The 23,488-nt window shown below is 39.3% G+C and overlaps 1 protein-coding gene across 5 annotated transcripts in view; it reads right to left on the bottom strand.

The window, feature by feature from the left end:
• Nucleotides 1-23,488, bottom strand: part of VPS13C (vacuolar protein sorting 13 homolog C) — a 192,363-nt gene that overhangs the window by 15,890 nt on the left and 152,985 nt on the right. For 3 of the 5 annotated variants that reach the window (XM_038746191.1, XM_038746188.1, XM_038746189.1), the window contains 7 exons: nt 20,405-20,518; nt 20,031-20,106; nt 19,530-19,693; nt 14,566-14,611; nt 13,110-13,233; nt 11,172-11,286; nt 4,558-4,646 (listed from right to left, as the gene is read on the bottom strand). In XM_038746191.1, the coding sequence (XP_038602119.1) occupies nt 4,558-4,646; nt 11,172-11,286; nt 13,110-13,233; nt 14,566-14,611; nt 19,530-19,693; nt 20,031-20,106; nt 20,405-20,518 (728 nt within the window). Of the gene's footprint in view, nt 1-4,557; nt 4,647-8,837; nt 9,860-11,171; nt 11,287-13,109; nt 13,234-14,565; nt 14,612-19,529; nt 19,694-20,030; nt 20,107-20,404; nt 20,519-23,488 lie in introns of those variants that run through there. The other 2 variants (XM_038746193.1, XM_038746192.1) reach the window with 1 other exon arrangement.

The raw sequence follows: 23,488 nt of genomic DNA on the forward strand, positions 1-23,488 counted from the left end.
TAAAACACTCAATAACCTAGCCCCCTCCTACCTTACACCTCACTGCTCTCCCACTACCAACCCGGCCACAAACTTCGTTCTTCTAATGCCAACCTACTCACTGTACCTCAATCTTGTCTATCTCACCACTGACCTCTCTCCCAGGTCCTGGAACACCCTCCCTCTTTATATTCAACAGACAATTACTCTCCCCGTCTTCAAAGTCTTATTATTAATAATAATAATAATAATAATCATAATGGCATTTATTAAGCACTTACTATGTGCAAATCACTGTTCTAAGCGCTGGGAAGGTTACAAGGTGATCAGATTGTCCACGGGGGGCTCACAGTCTTCATCCCCATTTTATAGAAGAGGGAACTGAGGCCCAGAGAAGTTAAGTGACTTGCCCAAAGCCACACAGCTGACAACTGGCAGAGCCAGGATTTGAACCCATGATCTCTGACTCCAAAGCCCGGGCTCTTTCCACTGAGCCATGCTGCTTCTCTTATCGAAAGCACATTTCCTCCAAGAGGCATTCCCTGATGAAGCCCTCATTTCTTCATCTCCCATTCCCATCTGCATCACCCTTGCTCTTGGATTTGCTCCCTTCATTCACTCCTCCCTCAGCCCCACAGCAATTATGTACTTATCCATATTTATTTACATTAATGTCTCTCTACCCCTCTACACTGTAAGCTCACTGTGGGCAGTTATATTGTACTCTCCCAAGTGTTTAGTGCAGTGCTCTGCACAGAGTAAGTGCTCAATAAATAAGGTTGATTGATTGAGTTGCCCAAGGTCACTCAGTAAGCATTTGGCAGAGCTGGGATTTGAACCAAAGTGCTCTGACGCTCCAGCCCATGCTCTTTTCACTAGCCCATGCTGCTATGAGCTGATTAGTCTTTTCTTACACCAAAACAGCTTAGAGAAAAGCAATGATTCATCAATACCAACAGCATTTGTGTGCCTACTCCTCTGCACTGTAAGCTGCTTGCAGGCAGGGAACATATGGGCAATACCGTGGTATTGTACTCTAAGTGCTTAGAACAGTGCGCTGCACAGAGTAAGTGCTCAAAAAATACCATTGATGATGATACTCTTTAAAGAGAAGTGTACTAGGCACTTACAAATACACAGTGACTTTCTACAAGTCACTTAGCATGTCGGCGCCTCAGCTACCTCATCAGTAAAATGGGGATTAAGACTGTGAGTCCCACATGGGACAACCTGCTTACCTTGTATCTACCCCAACACTTAGAACAGTGCTTGGCACATAGTAATTGCTTAACAAATACCATAATTATGATAGAGCATTTCCAGTCCCTCCTTTGGGCAGTTTTCAATTTAATGGGCAAGGCAAACTGAGATATGTAAAATAAGTAAAAGAGTAAGAGTACTGATACAAATTGAAAAAAAAGGTAAACAAATACATAGGTATATGAGCGCCATGGGTCCTGATGGAATGACATGCCAAGATGGATGGGAATGAGAGTGAGGACTTTAAAATGATCTTGGTGGGAAAAAATCCAATACAAATGTAATTTGAAAAAAAAGTTCAACTTTTAAATTTGCAATGGAAACAGATCCAAGTAAATTATTTTTACCTATTTAAAGTTATACACAGAAGTAGTGCTAAGAAATACCCCATTACCTCCATTAAGAAAGGTCCTGCCAAACATATTCTATTAAATTGGATGACCTTGGTGTTATCTAAGGTTGCTGTGCAGCAAGGAGAAAGCATATCAACTTGAAAAAGAAAAAAAAAACAAATGGGCAAGCTTGCCTCTGAGTGGCTACAGCAATTCCATTTTTTTTTCAATCTTACCAAAAGATAAATAGTTTTTAACTGCAATTCTGTATCACTTTCTGGGGGAATACGTGGTTAGGCCTGTGAGGCAAGATGGCAGACTGTCTTAGACATTCTTCCTGCCTAGCTGGGAACACTGCTTAGGTCTGGCTCTTCCCTTCATCCTCCACATTGTCTCCCCTGGCTGTCTGGGCTAGGAAGACATCTATTTAACAATAATTGTATTTGTTAAGTAATAATAATAATAATGGTATTTGTTAACTGCTTACTATGTGCCACACACTGTACTAAGCTCTGGGCCGGATACAAGCAAATTGGGTTAGACAGTCTCAATCCCCACTTCGCAAATGAGGTAACTGAGGCACAGAGAAGTGAAGTGACTTGCCCAAGATCACACAGTAGACAAGTGGCAGAGTGGGGATTAGAACACTTGACCTTCTGATTCCTAGGTCTGTGCTCTATCCACTACATCATGATGTACCAGGCACTGTACTGAATAATACAATGAGAAGGCATTCATTCATTCAGTCATATTTATTGAGCGCTTACTGTGTGCACAGCACTGTACTAATTGCTTGGGAAGTACAAGTTGGCAACATATAGAGACAGTCCCTACCCAACAACGGGCTCACAGTCTAGAGTTGGGGGATTGGAAAATCCTCAAATACTCCCCATTCAACAGGGCAATGGGATGATAATCATGCTTTGGGGGCAAGTTTAAATGTAGGACCAGTGTCTGTAACCCCAATTATCAACGTCATTTTCACTGACTATTAGTCTTCGGGTTGGGGCTTGACATTAATATTACTCCATGAAGACTTCAGGCCCAAACTGGGATGTTATCAGAAGAATATCTTTCAAGAATATGCATAGCCCATGGGAGCAAGACATGCAATCACAGAGCAGCAAAATGGGATCTAATGGATCCAACAATCAATACTATTTTTTGAGTGTTTACAGTGTGAAGAACACTAAGCACAAAGAACTTTGAAGATTGCAATACAATACAATGATCAAGGTAGATATGGCATCTGCCCACAATTAATTAATCAATGGTATTTATTGAGCACTTACTCTGTGTAGAGTACGGTATAAGTTCTTGGGAAAGTACAATACAGCAGAGTTGGTACATATGTTCACTGCTGAGAAGAAATTTACAGTCTAGAGGAGGAGATGGGAACTGAAATAAACTACAGCTTAAGTGCTATGGGACCGAGAGTGGGGTGAATATCAACTTCTTAAAAGGTAAAATAATAATAATAATAACACTGGCATTTATTAAGCAGATTCAAGGGCATGATGCAGAAAAGGGAGGGAGTAGGGGAAAGCCTCTTGGAGGAGATGCTATTTTAATAAGGCTTTGAAAGTAGGGAGGGTAGTGGTCTGCGGTATATTATGGGGAAAGGAGGTCCAGGTCAGAGGGAGGCTGTGGTCAAAGGGTCAGCGGCTAGATAGACGAGATCAGGGTATAGTGAATACATTGCCACTAGAAGAATGGAGTGTGTGGGCTGGATTGTAGTAGAAAATTCAGTGAGGTAAGGTAGGAGGAGGAGAGTTGATTGAGAGCCTTAAAGTGGATGGCAAGGAATTTCTGTTTGATGTGGAGATCGATGGATAACCACTGGAGGATCTTGAGGTGTCGGGAGACATGATTGAACAGTTTCTTACAGATATGATCCAGGAAGCAGAGGGAAGTAAGGAATGGAGTGGGGAGGGACAAGAATCAGGGAAGTCAGAAAGGAGACCGATGCAGTAGTCAAAGCAGGATAATTGCATCAACACAGATCAAGTATCACAAGTGTTCAGCTTTTGGATTGATAAGAATTGGTACTGCAGATAAGTGGGTTAAAATGGGTGAGTCTGAAAAATACAGTCAAGTTAAATTACATATTCCAAAGTGGAAGTGTTTCCCAGTCAGGATAGACAAAGGACTATTTATTCAAAGATGGCTTGAATGCCCATCTCAAAGGTTCTGGATGAATTGCTGATCTGTCGTCAGTTTTAAAGTGACGACGTACTAACCAAACGTTTCCTTAATGAATGTAACCCCATCTACAAAATGGATGGATGGTGAGAAAGCATGGTGGTGCCCAAAGAGAATTTCTCAGGAAATCAGATGAAACATGATAGAATCAAAATACGATGCTTGGTGTCCCTAATCTACAGGGTGGATTCACCAAAGGTACAAATCAGCATGGCTTACTGGACAGAGCACTGGCCTAGGGAGTCAGAAGCACCTGGGTTCTAGTCCCAGCTCTGCCACTTGTTTGCTGTGTGATTTTGGTCAAGTCACTTCACTTCTCTGTGCCTCGGTTCTCTCATCTGTAAAATGGGAATTAAGACTATGAGCCCCATGTGGGCCATGGACTTTAATCTACCAGATTACCTTGTATCTACCCCAGTGCTTAGAACAGTACCCGGCAAACAGTAAGGACTTAACAAATACCACCAAAAAAGTGAGAAATCATCACAATGAGCCAGTTCCTGAAAAGAGCAATGCCTCAGATGCCTCATCTGTAAAATGGGGATGAAGACTGTAAGCTCCATGTGGGACTTGGACTGTGTCCAACCTGATTACCTTTTATCTACCCCAGCGCTTAGTACAGTGCCTGGCGTGCAATAAGCATATAACCAATACTAAAAAAAATAATAATACTATGTGATTACAATAGAAATTGCCAATAGTTTACTGTGTTTTCAATGTTTCTCCTTCAAAAACCACCCTGGCTACTCAAGGAAGGCTTAAGATATTATATTTGTGCTTATACCTATTTGTGACCATAAGGTTTGCGTTTCGGCTCCCAGGAACAGCACAGTGGTAACGGTAGATCTCACCTTCCAGCTTTTTGACGTGATTCTGAAAAGGAAAACCAAAAGGCTTAGAACCAAGACACTGCAAGTGCCTAAATCAGATTACTGTTTTGAATGTTTTAACACTCACACATACACACTCTAACTAAACTGCTAAAGTGAAAAATATTCACTCCACAAGAAATTATTTCCACCAGAGGCACAGAAAATAAGAATGCGTCCTTCCTCCCAATTGTCCCTTGTACCCACGAAGATAAATACTAAATAATACCAATTAAGATATTTTCTCCAAACTGTTTCATACTATTACTCTGGGAAACAGAACATAAAAAGGATAACTATTTCATGCTATCTTTGTGGGTTTAATTAGCAGAATATCTCAAATTTTGTGTATGGTCGATAAGGCATGATGCTTTGAACACATCAGTCTTAAATTTCATTCTCTAATTGCTTGACTACCTGTGTATTACTTGGGGACAAACATTTCAGAAATATTTCTTCCATTTTTGTAAATATCACATTGGGATAACACCCTATGTTTCTAAACCAATGTCTTTATGGAAGTTAATGCCATGCTATAAATGAACAATGTATTTGACACTTTGCCAGGAAACAGAAGTCATGCAATCCTAAATAAAAACCCATATAATGTGAAAACAGAGAGATAAATATATTTTAAAAGCATGTGCTGTGATGAAATTTTGAGTCACTGAATTTTTTCTATACTTACAAGACATGTTTTTCTCTAGTAAGAAAAGAACACTACATTTACAATAAATAATATAAAGCCAGGATGTCAGATATTTAAATACAACCTTAATGTGTTTGTAATACCATTTATGTGTAGTATATGTCAAGCAGAAAATATAGCTGAAGTGATATTTGCAATTAATTAAGGAGCAAGGTTTGAGAAATTTAAAATAGTTAATTTATTGCTAAACACAAAGAAGCATAGATAATAAGGAGTATAAACATCGGTGCAATAAAATACTTTTTAATTCTCTATTAGGTCCACCTCAAAACTACCAAAAATGACTTGAACTATTCAACACATGTCCATCAAAAGTTGAGAAAAATACAATCCAAAAACCATGTAGGCATTCAACCGTTGAGACTTTATAGCTACATTAGTACATACATCTACAATAAAATAAACCATCACAGACAACTTAAGTAAATCTTAAAATTTTAGCAAGCACGCAGCAATTTAAATGTAAACAGAAAAATCATGCTTGGTCCTGTTGCATTTCAACTTCCATTTCTTTACAACTCTCCGGTGCTCTGTCCCCTGTTCGGTGAGAACCCAAACCTTGAGCTGCCAGGAATGAAGGAATTGTACTACACAACCTCAGGGATCAACTGGGGACTGTTTGGGTTTTTTTTTAAATCTTTTTTGGTATTTGTTAAATTCTTACTATGTGTGAAACACTATTCCAAGCACTGGGGTAGATACAAGGGATTCAGGTCTGACACCTTCCCTGTCCCAGATGGAGCTCATGGTCCAGTTTTCACAATGGGTTTCATGCAATCGTATTTACTGCGCGCTTACTGTGTGCAGAGCAAGTGAGGTCTAGTTCTCAGAGCAAAAATCAACATTAGAAACTTAATTCTATTCCCAACTGCTTGAGGCCTGGGGTAAGCCACTTATCACCTGAGTCTCACTTTCTTCAGCAACAAAATGTGTATTGATATTCTCCTCTCAAGTAGGGCTAAATGGAGCGGTGAAACACCTTTCAACCATCTACTGAAAGGTCATTATCATACAGAAAATGGAACATGAAAAATGAGAACAAAAAGTGTCAAATGAAACCCTTTCACTTGGTTCATTATCCAACGCTTGGGTTGAGTTAAATGCTTTGCTCAAAATCCTACCACCAAAGTCACTACAACAAAAATATCCTTAAACATTTATGTCATTTTCATAAAAACTTTAAAACTTACTTCCTAATCTAAGGACATTAGCTACCAAATTTGAAGTCCTGAATGTATCAGCCAGTGGCAATATATCAAAACAAAAATTACATTTGGCCTTTTTTCTTTTTCATTGCTCAACAGACATTTTCTATAGCTAAAGCCCTTTTCTCCAACACAGGTGGAATGCCACTATTTGTATCAGGCACATGAAATCTTTCATAACTAGGTCAGACCTTATATTTCTCTCCCCTGTTAACGTGTAAACTCCTTGTGAGCAAGGAACATTATTATTATTATTATTTCCCAAGCATTTAGTACAAGGCAATGCACAAAGTGGGTGTTCAAAAAATACTGCTACTACTTCCTACACTACCCCTGTGAAAGCCAATGTTTAATCACTTAGAAATTCTTGCTCCTGCCTCTAAAATAAAGCAGCAGTGTTTTCCAAAATGCAATAAAAAGCTTGCACTTATTGGATTAAAGGCCATGAAAACTCAAAAAGGTCAATGATTTGAATTAGAATGACTTAATAAATCCCACTGCTTTTAATACTATAAGTTAATAGGATAGCAGATTTCCATTTATGCCAGACATCATAAAAGTATGCATCATATAATCAAAACTGAGTAACCTACTGTCAGGTATGTTCTAAACTATGAAGAACACTGGAACCTCTATAGTTCTCAGCCCCAACATTTTCTCCAAGAATGCAAATTGGGATAATTATCATCTATAAATAACACTTCACATTTGTAAAAGCTCCCCTTTATTTGTTATCTTTACTAGGGAATTGATTTACTGAACCCTCATTACTTTGTCAGTTGCTCTTCAGCTCTAAAATGTAACTTTTAAATATGCTGGAAATCGTGAGCCTAAATTCATGTTAAATGTTACCACTTTTCCATTTCCTTAGGCAAGAGTTAGCAAAAAGCTAATTCATTCAACTTCTACTTCCATTGGCTTTAACACAGAAGCTCTTCAAATTAATTTATAAAAAAAGGGCTGAAATAAAAGTGTAATTCACCCTCTGATTTTTCTGTGCCACTCAGTTCTATAGCACTTCAAATCAAGCTCTTTAGCCCAACTGTCCATACTCAGCAGCAGAAAAGGAGACAGCACTAGTGATAACTTCAGCCTTGTCTGCTGCTCAAGTAACTAATCCAGTTACTTCCTCTCTTCCCAATTAATCCATGCTGTGATGGAAGGAGTTTTCCATCTAGTAGTCCAAGGAGAGGGACTGGTAAAATGGAAATTCAAATTGGGTTATGTCCAATGGCCCCGTCAAATGATAAGGGAAAATGGGGAGCATGCAGGTATTTCTTCTATTTTATATTCATATCTATATGTTATATTTGCTGCTATGTTTGTTGTTATATTGTACTCTCCCAAGTGCTTAGAACACTTCTTTTCACATAGTCAGTGCTCAATAAATACGACTGAAGAAGAGAAGGTGGGGAAGAAAAGGGAAACATGGTAGAATGGTAAAACATCAAGCAACCCCTTCTCCTCCAGGGGCTTCCTAGTCTGCCTCCCTGGCCAGATATGGATTGATTGGAAATCGCTCAATAATTTCTAATTATGCAACAGGGATACTGCTTGCTAATATACTGTATATGGAAATACAGCATGGAGATTAGTTTTTCACTAGTCTCTCTTCCTACTTTTAAAGAATAAAACAAAATGGCACCATGGGGGAATAGAATGAAACTAAAAATGATGCGAAAAACTTCTAAATAGAAGAGAATGATGCAATGATGCTCGTCAGAGATAGCGTTAGTGATATCTACAGCTATCATTAACGAAATAATTCTTGGAGAAGCAGCATAGTATAGTGGATAGCGCATTGGCCTGGGATTCAGAAGGTTATGGGTTCTAATTCCGTCTCCGGCACTTGTCTGCTGTGTGACCTTAGGCAAGTCACTTCACTTCTCTGTGCCTCAATTAACTCAATGGGGATTGAGACTGTGAGCCCCACTTGGGATAGAGACTGTGTCCAATCTGATTTGCTTGTACCCACCCCAGCTCTTAGAACAGTGCCTGGGACATTCACTCATTCAATCGTATTTACTGAACGCTTACTGTGTGCAGAGCACTGTACTAAGCGCTTGGGAAGTACAAATCAGCAACATATTGAGACGGTCCCTACCCAACAATGGGCTCACAGTCTAGAAGGGGGAGACAGACAACAAAACAAAACAATTAGACAGGTGTCAATATACACATACATGTATCTGTATATATGCACATACATATATATGGATGCATACATCTGTACATATAGATATAACGTACATGTATATAATATATATATATAAACGTACGACATAAAAGACTTTCCCACCTATCTGTTCAGTTTCCATTTATGTTAGTAAAATAACAGGTCTGAAGGTTATGCCTTCATTCAACTTGGTTGCCACATTAAAACACCTGTGTACAAAACTAAAGAATGAATAAAATGGCCTGATCTCAAAGTAAAAAAGTTAAGAGTAGAATAAACTCAGAGTAGGTCAGCGGGCTGGCTTGATTCTAGCATATTTTGAAATGAATCTAATTCCCAGAAATCGAGCCGGAGGTGGAACAAAGTTGTCTCAATGGCGTAATGGTGATTCGTGGGTTTCCTAATACTTATGTTCCAAACAATCCTGTAGAGCTGAATTAGCACATCCTTCAACAGGTGGGAGACTCAAACTCACTGGATGTGAAAGTGGGAAGAAAGATTAAGTAAAGATTCCCTCCTAATTTCCTCCTACAGAACTGTCTGGTTCCAAGTGGCTACTCAAGAATGGAGTCTGCAATTAATAATACAAGTTCTGGTTTGATAATCCTGGACTTTACAAAGCCTTTTGCATTTTGTGAATTACAAAGCGATGCAATGGAGTCATTGGGTACTTGCATATTTCAGAAAAGGATTATAAATACATCGTTTTTGTAATAATTCCTTTATATTCAAAAATTTCTACAGCACACTTAAGAACAGCACAAGGACTTCAAATTTCCAAATGAACATCAGCAAGGCAGCAACTTCTTGTACTTAAATAAGGCTTTCTTTAAATGACAAAAAATTGAATTCCTGACCCATTTGTCTTGAACATTCAGCTCTTACTCTTATACAAACATGACATTAGACTTATCAGGAACTTCAGGAATGTTAACATTTCGTTTGGTGCAATAAATGCCATTCAACTGCTAGATAAAGTTCAGGTGGAAGTGAGCATCTAAGAGTGTTTCATTGAAGTTGAACCTTAACCTAAGCACTTCAAAAGCAGTCAATTAATACCATTTTTTTAAAAAGATGAAATCAAGAAGTAGTATGGAAAAAATTTACTCCTCTATTTCCAGTTCTTGCTGTGCAGTCAGAAAAAAAGAGACAGAAAATAAAGTTAGAAGCATGCAAATAGATAAAGCCAGTCAACTATAATAAAAGACAACAGCAGAGCAAATTTCTTTGAAATGGGGTGTTGGTCTATTTTTTCATATTTTATATTTAAAATATAGTTAAAATTCAAATGAGAGTCGCCAAACCACTGAAAATCTTAAAAAGACACCTGATGTTTTGTTACAAACATTCTTGTTGCCCTATATGCACAGATTTATTTTTCAGGTGTGGTACAAAGGAACAGGAACTGGGGAAAGGAAAGAAAAAAATAATGAAACTCTAGATAGGCAAGTGGGCTGCAATATATTCAACTGAATGCTTTGTTCATTTTGAAATACAGGGTTGTCTACTACGCTGCAAATACTAAACGCCACGACTTACTTGAGCCTCTAGAAGCATGCACTGAAAAAGTGCCCTTTTTATATCACCCATTGACTACTGTCCTCATTTACAGTGGTAAGCAAAGAAGCATCCTTAACAACTGTTCTTTAAAGGTTATCCTACTAGAAGCTTACAGGAGCATGAAGCTAGTAACATAAAACATAGTAAGAGACATAAGGCAAGAGAGTGACTTGAGAATTAATAATAAAGAGTACTATAGTATGGAGAACTTGCAGATAGTTCTGCAAAGACATAATAGTTCTAGTAATGCAATTTGTTGGAGAGAAAATGTTGTAAGAATTACAAAAGAAAAAAAAAAAATCAAGAGACCAGTATGGCAAAGACAGGAAGGAACTCTGCTCTGCAGATGTCTAATGATGTAGAAAACCCTTAAAGACTGACTGAAAAGCTAAAATTTTCAGGAACGATTTATCCTACAAGGAAAGGAAAGAAGTTGCATTCTTTGAGTTAGTTTTGTTACTGAAGATCCTGTATAGAATCAAGAGAACAATGAATGAATCTGGTGATTTTTTTAGAACAGTCAATACCTGGAACACGTAGAGTGTATTTTGCTTGTCTTATATTTACACATAATGAAAGGCAAAATCCTATCTCAACCAGTGAAGCACTGAGGGTAGATGGAGTAATTCACAGGTATTGCGGGTACTTCCCCCGATTTAGTTCAACATTAAGAATTAAACTTCACAAATTTGATAAGACTTAACTATCCAACTTCAGACTATTGATCGGGATAGACCCAACCTTTCAAAATGTCCTGAAGAAGACAGAAAGCAGCTCATTATAGCTAAATCTCATCTGTCCAAGCAATATTACAAAGCTAAATATAACAGTTTTCTTTTTTTTCACTTGAGTTCACGGACCAGTGTAAGTAACTCTTACCTCAAATAAATCAGAACCTTCAGATTCACTTCTATTATATGGTCGTATGATGCCATCTTCACGAATTAAGCGAGGAGGGCGGAGACTACATACATCTTCCGTTGATTCTGCTGCCCTGCAAGAGATCAGAATATTTGAGCAAACAACGTACCAATTCAAGCATTCATATCTCTTATGCTAGACTCCAGCACATTGCTTAGAAAGAGAGGGAGATAATAAGTAATTCTCTAAGGAAATGAATGGGGCCAAGTCCGGAAAGTACATGGATTAGTAATCAACACAATACATGAATTCATTTTAAAGGCATATCCTGAAAGTCAGGAAAATCAGTAGCAAGTTTCACACTTCAAAAGTCTTTTTCCTTCCTCTATTACACAGGGGCCTTTTAACTGAATTCAAAAAGAATCATTTGGAAGTTCCATCTTGTATATTTTATGCCTAATTCCACAATTCCATGTGGGCTATAGCAGTATAGGTCTATATGAGCCAAAACTTTGCTCCATAAACCAGTTCACCCAATACCCTCTTCTCTTTTGGCCACAATACCCTACAGCTTTTTTTTTGTTTTTACTTTGTACATTTAACCTTGCCTTTCATGTTGTTTTATATTTTTATTGTTTCCTTTCTCCATAAATGTCAGCTGCCAGGCCTTTCTCCCTGCTCCTGCGCTTTGATTAACAACCCCTTGAGGACCTTGTCCAAAATTGAACTAATTTCAACCAGTGTCTACTTTCCTACATATCAAGTGCTAAATAAATACCATTACGTGATACTACCTTGGGCAAGAGAAACAAGAAAACTGTATTCACCAAGAGTAGGTTTCACAGGAAATTTTGCAAGCCAAAAGTATGGGCAATTCCAAGAGTGGGTTTGCATATGTTAATGGAAGCATGGTCCACGGAATTCAGAAGGAAAGGTTAGGAATGAATTTGGCACATCCTTTGGTATTAGGACAGCCTTAAAGGAAGTCAACTATCATTCCTTTCCTCCAGAAAAATGTATTGCCACTATTGTGGCTTGCTGGAAAGGGCACGGGCTTGGGAGACTAATCCCAGCTCTGTTGCCTACTTTCTGAATGACCTTGGGCAAACCACTTAACGTCTCTTTACCTCATGTTCCTCATATGTACAATGGGGATTTAAGTTCTCCCTCCCTACCTTGGGCTGTAAGCCCCATGTGGGACGGAAACCATGTCCAATCTGTTGTATTATGTCTAATCCAGCACTTAGTACAGGGCTTGATACACAGTAAACCCATAATGATACCACAATTATTATCATTACTGGAAACAGGCTACTGGGCTGGGTGTCACTGATTTGACCCAGTAAAGGATTGTTTTATATTTTTATGAGAAATAAATTCATTGTATAATAGTTTCTAGTTATCTGTTACTATATTAAAATTTTCATGCAAGTGGTTAAAACGAATCATTTATAACAAAACACTGGGAAAAAGCATGCCCTGGTGGAAAGAGCACAACCCTAGAAGTCAGGATGTGGATTGTAATTCCAACTCCGCCACTTATCTGCTCTGCACACAGTAAGCGCTCAATAAATACGATTGATTGATTGATTGACTGATTGATCTCAGGCAAGTCACTTCACTTCTCTGTGCCTCAGTTACCTCATTTGTACAATGGGGATTAAGTCTGTGAATCCATGTGGGGCATGGACTGTGTCCAAACTGATTAGCTTGTATCAACCCCAGCGCTTAGTACAGTGCATGACACAGAGTAGAGCTTAACAAATTAAAAAATGACCTAGCTAACTTAAATAGGCATCATTTGTCTAATACTGACATTTCATAAAAGTTTAAGCTACTCTTTTTTGACATTGACATTTTTTGTCAAAAACAGTACAATTGGTCTAAAGCACTGATTCTTTGATTCTGCTCTATTTCCTCATTTTTTATTGCAAATTCACTCCAAACCTCTCTTACCTCTGAATTCCTTGGAAGGTGCTGCTGGCCATGTCTACAATGCCACCAGTTGGCCGGGCCACAGCACCTACAAGGCCTTTTCCAATTCCTTTGAAGAATCCAGCAGCTCCTCCTGTTTTGGCTCCTTAAATAAAACAAGAAGGCACATGGTGTTTACGAAGTTACCGACGCCAAGAACGTATTAGCCACAGAAGTGACAAAAGAGTGAAATACCTCACAAAGAGTCCTGAACCCCCTCTGAGGCAGGGGCTACTTTGCCCAATCTCATGACCATCCATCAAACCCAGAGCTGAGCCTGGTGCTTGATGCATAATAAGCACTTGATCATTCATTCATTCAATCATATTTATTGAGCGCTTACTGTGTGCAGAGCACTGTACTAAGCGCTTGGGAAGAACAAATCGGCAACATATAGAGACGGTCCCTACTCAACAACAGGCTCACACAGCTGAGTGGGGTGGAAGGACCGGATTGCCCCTCTAAGGGGTTCTCCTTTCCAGCAGGAATGGGAGGCTTCTCTACAGAGGTCTCTCCCCTCCATCCCCAGCTGGCAATACCATCACCATCATTTTAGAATAAAGAGGTGTGAAGCATTCCAAAATTTTGTTTGGTTTGGTAATCTACCATTTCACCTCAGGGGTAATACTTTTTATGGGGCAAGTCTGAAATGAATGCTCGCTGATATACAGGAGGAAAATTTCATTTTCCCCCCCTCCTCGCCCCCTCCTACCTCACCTCCCTTCTCTCCTTCTACTGCCCAGCCCGCAACCTCCACTCCTCCACCGCTAATCTCCTCACTGTACCTCGTTCTCGCCTCTCCCGCCGTCGACCCCCGGCCCACGTCATCCCCCGGGCCTGGAATGCCCTCCCTCTGCCCCTCCGCCAAGCTAGCTCTCTTCCTCCCTTCAAGGCCCTGCTGAGAGCTCACCTCCTCCAGGAGGCCTTCCCAGACTGAGCCCCTTCCTTCCTCTCCCCCTCGTCCCCCTCTCCATCCCCCCATCTTACCTCCTTCCCTTCCCCACAGCACCTGTATATATGTATATATGGTTGTACATATTTATTACTCTATTTATTTATTTATTTATCTTACTTGTACATTTCTATCCTATTTATTTTATTTTGTTGGTATGTTTGGTTCTGTTCTCTGTCTCCCCCTTTTAGACTGTGAGCCCCTGTTGGGTAGGGACTGTCTCTATGTGTTGCCAATTTGTACTTCCCAAGCGCTTAGTACAGTGCTCTGCACATAGTAAGCGCTCAATAAATACGATTGATTGATTGATTGATTAAAACCACTGAAGAGCCCCTGTCTAATTGTTTAGCATTTCCATTGTTGCCTACAAATTATAAAATTCCATCCGTGGTTTCCTAAACAGACCAAAGCTGGAGTAACATTTATCACTTTTATGGGCTATTCCTATTGAAATGAACTAAGGTGAAACGACTGTTTTCTGCCTACCTTCTACAGGTTTTGTAATTATTCCAGTCACTCCCCCGACAACACCCTGAAAGAGAAATTCATCATTAAAAAGGGTCCCTCGCTTCTCAATTGGCAATGTTTAAATTTACATCAGCCACTAGAGGTCTCTGAGGCTATAGTAACTCGATTTTTGAAAATTCTTCAAAGGAAACTCTAAAAGTGTGACTCCTGTGATTTTGGAAAAAGTAGCAAATTGAGTTAGTCTTTAAAGAGCACTGGAAGATGATGAATAACAGAATGTTTGAATCGGTTATAATCAAATTATTAGTTAATAAGAGCATCAGCGTGGCTCAGTGGAAAGAGCCCAGGCTTTGGTGTCAGAGGACATGGGTTCAAATCCTGACCCCGCCACTTGTCAGCTGTGTGACTTTGGGCAAGTCACTTAACTTCTCTGTGCCTCAGTTACCCATCTGTAAAATGGGGATTAAGACTGTGAGCCCCCCGTGGGACAACTTGATCTCCTTGTAACCACGCCAGTGCTTAGAACAGTGCTTTGCACATAGTAAGTGCTTAATGAGCAATAATAATAATGATGGCATTTGTTAAGCGCTTACTATGTAACACTGTTCTAAGCACTGGGAGATTACAGAGAAGCAGCATGGCTCAGTGGACAGAGCCCACGCTTTGGAGTCAGAGGTCGTGGGTTCAAATCCCGGCTCTGCCAATAGCCAGCTGTGTGACTTTGGGCAAGTCACTTAACTTCTCTGGGCCTCAGTTACCTCATCTGTAAAATGGGGATCAAGACTGTGAGCCCCCCGTGGGACAACCTGATCACCCTGTAACCTCCCCAGCGCTTAGAACAGTGCTTTGCACATAGTAAGCGCTTAATAAATGCTATCATTATTATTATTATCATTACAACATGGCCAATTAAAGACACTTCGCGTTGCTTCAATTTTATAATTTTCTCGTACTATTTCTCTAATTGAAAAATAAATGCTAAGGAAGATTTGATTAAAACCGCTTTAAGATTCATCTAAAAATCAGTGGTGTTAGGACCATGTCTCAGAGTCTCCTCACTTTACATAAAAAGATCATAGAGTAAACTCACCACTTTATATTAGCTGGACCACTCGCTGATTAATAGCAGCTACAGCTAACAGATTGTAAAATCCTCCAAGTCAAGAGCTTTCTTTCACTTCTGTTTAATCTCAAAAGTCTAATACAGTACCGTGGATACAACAGGCACTTCTAAAACACTTAAAATTCATTCAATCGTATTTATTGAGCACTGCCTGTGTGCAGAGCACTGTACTAAATGAGAAGCAGCATGGCTCAGTGGAAAGAGCCCAGGCTTTGAAGTCAGAGGTCATGGGTTCAAATCCCGGCTCCACCAATTGTCAGCTGTGTGACTTTGGGCAAGTCACTAAACTTCTCTATGCCTCAGTTCCCTCACCTGTAAAATGTAGATTAAGACTGTGAGCCCCCCGTGGGACAACCTAATCACCCTGTAACTTCCCCAGCACTTAGAACAGTGCTTTGCACATAGTAAATGCTTAATAAATGTCATCATTATTATTATTATGCTCCCCAAATATGAGCTAGCAAAAAAAGAGGCTTTTTCCTTTCTGCGTGTAAAAGCACTGCTAGAGAACAACACTATAGCACTAATACCAAACAGGGTTATTAATGAGAGAAGGCGGTATGTTTACCATAGAGACATTGGTTAAAATGCAAAAACTTCAAATCATATTACATTAACTTTCAGTTTCACGTTGTGACAAAACAAAAACTTTAAATGAACAAAATTTTGCACACGGTAATCAATTCTTCTTTTCCTCATAATCCCATTCCCTCACTTTCCTTCGTCAAAGACTTTAAATTGATACATATTTTTAAAAGTTACTACAGCTACTCTCTTGGCTTTGCATTCTAACTCCAAAAGTGCCTTTAACACTAACAAATGCACACTCAACTGAACTCTCAGTGACTAAGCTAAAATTCCTTTCCTTATCACTGTTATTTCACTAACACTATGACTTTTAGTTATATTTTAGGTTTATTAAACCACTGAAGAGCTCTCAAAAAGCATGTAACATACATGTAAGACAGTACAAACTTTCCCCACCTTATATCCAGCAAATGATCATTATCCCCACCTCCAAAGCATTTACAAGCATATCTCCTCCAAGAGGCCTTCCCAGACTAAGCCCTCACTTCCCCTTCTCACTCTCCTTTCTACTTCACATTTGCACTTGGATTTGCACCCTTTATTCCCCCTATTCATTTTATTTAGCAAAAAGCACTTTATGCTAACAGGCATTTATACATGTTAAATATATATTAGCTAAAGGTAAATTAAAATTGGCTTTAATCACTCCATTCAATCAAAATACTTCAGAAAGGGGGAGGGAGTGTCTAATCCAGAGTAAACTATACAGCAAGATCTCCTATTGTAATACCAAATGCAGAAAATTACATATTCATCTTAATCAGAGCAATGAAAACCTCACACCACATTTATAATCCTCTCTGAATTCCAATTAAGATTACAGATTGAGTGCATAATACAAAACCAATTAATCATTGCTTGTTACTGAATGCTTCCTGTGTGCAGGGCATTGTAACAGAAGAATTAAATTATAGGAATGAAACCAAATCTTCATTATAGTTACACAAAATAAGCAGACACTTACTCTTCCATATATTCATTTTTTTACCTCCTATGAGTGAATCAATCTCATTAAACGTTCAAGTGATCTGCAATTTACAAAGTACACCTTTTCCTCCGGCCTTCTGCCTCCCGTTTAGAGAAGCATGTTGGCTAGTGGAAAAAATACAAGCGTGGGAGTCAGAAGCCCTGGATTCTAACCCCATTACCTGCGGTGTGACCTTGGGTAAATTACTTAACTTCTCTGGGACTCAGTTCCCTTATCTATAAAATGGAGATTTATCATCTGTTCTCGCTCCTACTTTGACTGTGAGCCTCATATGGGACTTGACTATCTTGTATCTACTCCAGCACTTTCTACAGTGCTTGGCACATAAAATAAAGGCTTAACAAATACCACAATTATTATTATTATTATTATTATTATTATCATCATCACCAATCAGGCAATCTCTACTTGGATGTCCTGCTGACACCTCAAACTTAACATGTCCAAAGTAAAACACCTCATCTTTCCACCCATATGTTGTACTCTCCATGTCTCTCATCACTCTAGACAACACCAATAATCTCCCTGGCTCACAAGCCCATAACCTCAGCATTATCTTCAGCTCATATCTCTCATTTGAGTAGAATGTATATTTAAGTAGGAATAGCTTTTAAGTGCTTATTGCATGTAGTAAGTACTGGGAGAAAGTTCACAGGTGGGAATTAAAAATGGTCCCTATCTCATAGTCTGTCACCAAATCCTGTCAATTCTCCATTCACATCTCTAAAACCTGCCATCCAAACTGCTACCATGTTAATCCAAGCACTTACCCTATCCCGCACAGACTACTGCATCAGTGTCCTCACTGACCTCCCTGCCTTCTGTCTGTCCCCATTCCAGTCCTTACTTCATTCTGCTGCCGGGACTATTATTCTAAAAATACGTTTTGTCTAAATCGCCTCAATCCTCAAGAACCTCCAGGGGATGCCCCTCCACTTCCGCACAAAACAGAAACTCCTTACCACTGGCTTTACCACAAATATTTTACCACAAGCTTACCACAAGCACTCAATCGGCTTACCCCATCCTACCTTACCTTGATAATTTCCTACTCAGCCCAGCCCATACATTTTAATCCTCTGACACCAACCTACTCACTTTACCTAAAACCTATCTTGCCACTTTTCCCTTGCCCATGTCCTCCATTCTTGACCTGAAATTCCCTTTCCCACAACAGACCACTACACTCCCCACCTTCAAAGCCTTATTAAAATAACACCACCTTCAAGAGGCCTTCCCTGACTAAAGCCCTCCTTTATCTTAATCCCTCAGATTTATGCGTCTCTGAGAACTTCTACCAACTGTTGTATTACACTCTCCCAAGTCGTTTATACTATGCTCTGCACATGAGTGCTCAACAAATACTACTGATTGATTCACTGATTCTGAACTCTTTTATCATATTACCATATAATTCTGAGTTACATACAGAGTTTAGGTATCATATTGACTAAGAGGAAATATATACTTCATAATTTTTTTAAAAAAAGTAGGAAACCTTTAAAAATAACTTGGGTCACAAAGCAACAATAGCATGAACACAAGCATGGTATAGTGGACAGAGCACAAGCCTCGGAATCACAATGTCATGAGTTCTAATCCTGGCTCTGCCATTTGCTGTGTGGCCTTGGGCACGTAACTTCATTTCTCTGAATCTCAGTTACCTCATCCGTAAAATGAGGAGACTGTGAACTTCACATGGGACAGGGACTAGGACCAACCCAATTGGCTTGTATCCACCCTAGCGATTAGTACAGTGCCTGGCACATACTAAGTGCTAAATAAATACCACCATTTCATTCATTCAATCGTGCACTGTACTAAGCACGTGGGAGAATACAATAGAATTAGACATGATCCTTGCCTTCAGGAAGTTACAATCTAATGAGGGACAGTGACCATAAACTTTATTCATTTCCCAGCCCCACACAGATTTTAATAGTATACGGTTCTAAAGGATAATTTCTCTAAAAGCTATATGAATGTTCGAGCAGATTCTGAGATATTCATACGATGAGGTATTCTTGTAAAAAACATTTCATTTTGAATTCGGTAAAACAGTGAAAAATCTAGTCTGGAAGAATCTTTCTGGACACAAGAATGAAATTATGGACCAATACAGCAAAAGATACAATAAGATCGGAACTGAAGTCAGCCACAACCATTCACTGATGAATGCACCAGTGAAAAGATTTTACTTTTGTCATCATGCCCAATTACCAAATATTAAAATACTTCTCAAGGCATATCTTTGCACACTACTTAGACATAAAAAAGCCATACCCGCAGGAAACCCATTCCTCCTTTGGCCAAGCTGTCGCCGAAATCCTTAGGTTGACGGCCCATCTCCTCTCTTCTTTTTTGCTGATATTCCTTGTCCATAGTAATTGCAGCCAAACCTTTCCCAACAGAACCTGTGATTCGAGACACCACACCAGCTGCTCCTCCTTTTGAGAGTTCAGAGAAGAATGTTAAACTATTTTTTCAGAATGTCACTTCCAAGATCTAACTGTTTTACAAAAGTCTCTTCTGCAGCCAGAATATATAAATGTATTTAATATATGTACAGTCCATCAAGAAAAGGAGTAAATACACCTCTTTAGAACTGATCAACTGAGCATTACTAAGTCACTCAGGGAAATCATTTCAGTGTTTTCCAAGTAATTTCCAACTGTAGGTCACCTTCTGAACCATTAATGAAGAGAGCTTCATAGAAGTCCGCATCTTTGAAGGGCAGAAATTACTGATCATGTTTTTCGATGAATTAATGAACTTTATACATACCCACTGTGTGGCCAAAAAGACTCCTTACTCCAATTACTAAACCCTCTGCAAATTCTTCAGGGCCTTGGACGGCACCCTGAAAGAAAAACACCACAAATTGTATTTTTAAAGAATTTGTTGCTTCTACTGCCTGGTTATTAAAACGATGTCACAATTACTGTGTGATGTATTGCCTCTCCCAAATCAGTGCTTGTGAAAACCACTGCCACTGGTTCACTTTTAAGTATAAAAGTCACTTTTTTTTTAATTTGGAAGATCTCTTTATACTTCAAGTGCCATTTAAAAACTTAATACTTAATTTCACTACTCCCTCCCCCAAAAACCCCCACCAAAATTAAAGGACCCCTGTAACTCAAAACTAATAGATATTGTACCTGAAAAGGTTCGTAGAAAAATGCTTCAACACCTTCAGACAGACCTCTAATTAATCCAAATGGGTTTCCAAGCACATCTAAACCCAACACAAGGACATACATCTGCTTCAAAAACTGTAGGGTAGAAGAATAAGACCACATAAGTATAGATCCCACACATGTCTATTTCTTCAGAATTATGTAAGGTGAGCATGACACTCAACACCAAGAATTGAAAAACAAAGTAGAACAGTGAATAATCTGGATTGCACAAAATTTTGAGACAGGCAGTAAATGAATAGAAGGATACATGGGTGGAGACTAAATGAATGGAAAGGTAAGGGAAAGCCAATGATTAGATTTAATTAGAAATATTCACTGGACAACACAAGATTGCAGGATTGTTTTGATTCTCTTCACTTCTAATTATATTAGGGATAGACCAATGCCTCAATGAAGGTTTTAACTATAAAAACAGCAATAGAGGATGGATGTACTCTGAACAGACAGTGACATCCACATCAACTATTCAAATAATAAGGATGACACCCCTAGATTCCCTCTAGACTCCGTCTTGTTGTAGACAGGGAACATAAACTGTAACTCTTTTGTGCTGCACTCTCCCAAGTGCATAGTACAGTGCTCTGGACATAGTAAGCTCTCAATAAATAACACTGAGGGATTGACTGACAAAATGAAAAATGACAACTTTTCAAACAAGCAAAAACAGCTTTTTATAAATTATTCTCAGCCACAAAAGTGGAAAGAAGTCAACTATCAAGATATCAATATCAACTATCAATCCACCCCTCTAAACTGTGAGTTCATTTTGGGCAGGGACTGTCTCTCTTTATTGCTGTATTGTACCTTCCCTTGTGCTTAATATAGTGCTCTGCACACAGTAAGCGCTCAATAAATACGACTGACAATGAATATGAACACAAAGGGGTTTCTAGAAGGTAATAACAATTATAATGGTATTTGTTAAGCACTTACTATGTGCTAAGGTCTGAGGGAGATAACAATCAGTCCCTCACAGTTTAACAGGGCTCTCACAGTTTAACAGGTTCTAATCCCAGCTCTGCACTTGTCTGCTATGTGACCTTGGGCAAGTCACTTCACTCTCTTCTCTGTGCCTCAGTTACCTCACATCTGAAAATGAGGGTTAAGACTGTGAGCCCTATGTAGGGCATGGACTGTGTCCAAACTGAACAGCCTGCATCCACCCCAGTGCTTAGTACAGTACCTGGCATTAAGTGCTTAAATATCATAATAATGAAAAAAGGAAGGGAAAACAGATATTTAATTTCCATTCTTTTGTAGATGAGGAAACTGAGGCATAGACACGTAAAGCGACTTTCCCAAGTTCATGCAGCAGGTTAAAGGCAAAGCCAGAATTAGAATCCGGGTCTTCTGACTCCCAGTCCTGTGATCTTTCCTCTAGCTTATGCTGCTTCGCAATTTCTCTCCATTTTTCTTTTCTCCCAATTCCAGGGCATGCTAAAGGTATATCAAGGAGCAGTTCCCCACACTTACAGACTCAATTCTGCTTACATATCACTGCTTATTTCTGCAATGTGTATCACAACGTAAAGGTCCCCTACTCCCAATTAACACAAGCATCCTCAGCTGCAGAACAGGCAATAAAACACAGTATTGTTTGAGAATATCAGTTTTATATTGTTAAGCTGTACCAGTGTGCTGTAGTACTTCAGTTGGAATACACTCCCTTAAGAGCCTGAAAGATTCTCTAGGGCCTACTTCTTCCTAGCTATAAGAGGGATCCTTTGAAAGTTGGCTGCAGTAACTCGCAGATTTCCACGGCATTTTTAGTAAGCCTTTTTAGTAGCTTCCAATTTTGCTTAGATACACGGAGAAGCAGAGTATTTATCCAGGTGTGCATAGGGCAAGACATACTTTTGGAAAGACCTGAGGATTCGATTTTCCCACAAAGAATTATGTATAAACATGTCCTTTTCCACAGGCACATCCAGCCAAGCTACCACATTTTTCCTGAGTTTAAACACTGTTCCCATAGCCCAAGTAGGCTGCCAGTAGAGTGACAGAAGGAGCAAAAAGAGTCCAGCACCCTGGGACTACAGCTGCCATTAGCTGGACCCTGGACTAACGAAGGAATATCGAGAATACAAATCACGTAGGCAAAAAAATAGCTTTTGGTCAATCTGGAAAAAAACACACAAATCTGGCTCTCTTTCGTTTCACTGAATTGTCTGAAAATATTTGTACCATTATCATATGGTCTCTGGATTTTTAAAAAAGTGTTATTTCTGCTCTAGGCAAACTTGGCCGATTAACAGAACAATCTAGTTCTAATGGAGTCCTTAAAAAAGCAGTCTCATACTTACCTTAGTTATTTTCAAAAGAACCCCTGAATCACTTAAACCAGAATAGAATTTTAAGTCTGGTGTGAATTAGACAATCTATATTGGGCACCACTAATCTCACACTTGAGTTCTTACTACAGAACAAACTGTGCACAAAACTCCTCCAATGCCAACCTACTCCCTGTACCTCGATCTCATATATCCTGACACCAATCTCTTGCCCATGCCCTCCCTTGGGCCTGGACCTTCTTCCCTCTTCATATCTGACAGTCCCCCACTCTCCCCACCTCCAAAACCCTCCTAAAATCACATTTCCTGTGGTGAGGTCATTCTTAGTCACCATGTAGCAATTCTGATTCCTCGCTTAGACCTGGCGATTTCTTTTGTTGGAGCTGTGAGCAGCAGCACCCAGGCCCTGATCCTTCCACCGCTGGTTGAAATTCTCACGTTTTATAAGGAAAATTTGTGTTCGTGGATCATCTTCAAAGATATCTTTATAGCAGTCATTGGAGTTGTTGGCTTTTTAGCAGGGACATATTTAACTGTTGAAGAGATTATTTATCCTCCCCCCACATCCTTAATTAATACTACACAGAGTCCATTTTTACCTTTGAATACATCACATTTGAGTCTAAGTAAATGATGGAGCTGTTGACTCAGTTCTGAACATTGTTAACATAAAATCAGAACCAGGAGCCCACTTTAAAATAACTTTTTCCTTTTTTGTCGTATTAATTTATTGTAGGGGCAATATTTCCCT

This window comes from Tachyglossus aculeatus, chromosome 5, assembly GCF_015852505.1.
Source record: "Tachyglossus aculeatus isolate mTacAcu1 chromosome 5, mTacAcu1.pri, whole genome shotgun sequence".
Classification (NCBI taxonomy): Eukaryota; Metazoa; Chordata; class Mammalia; order Monotremata; family Tachyglossidae; genus Tachyglossus; species Tachyglossus aculeatus.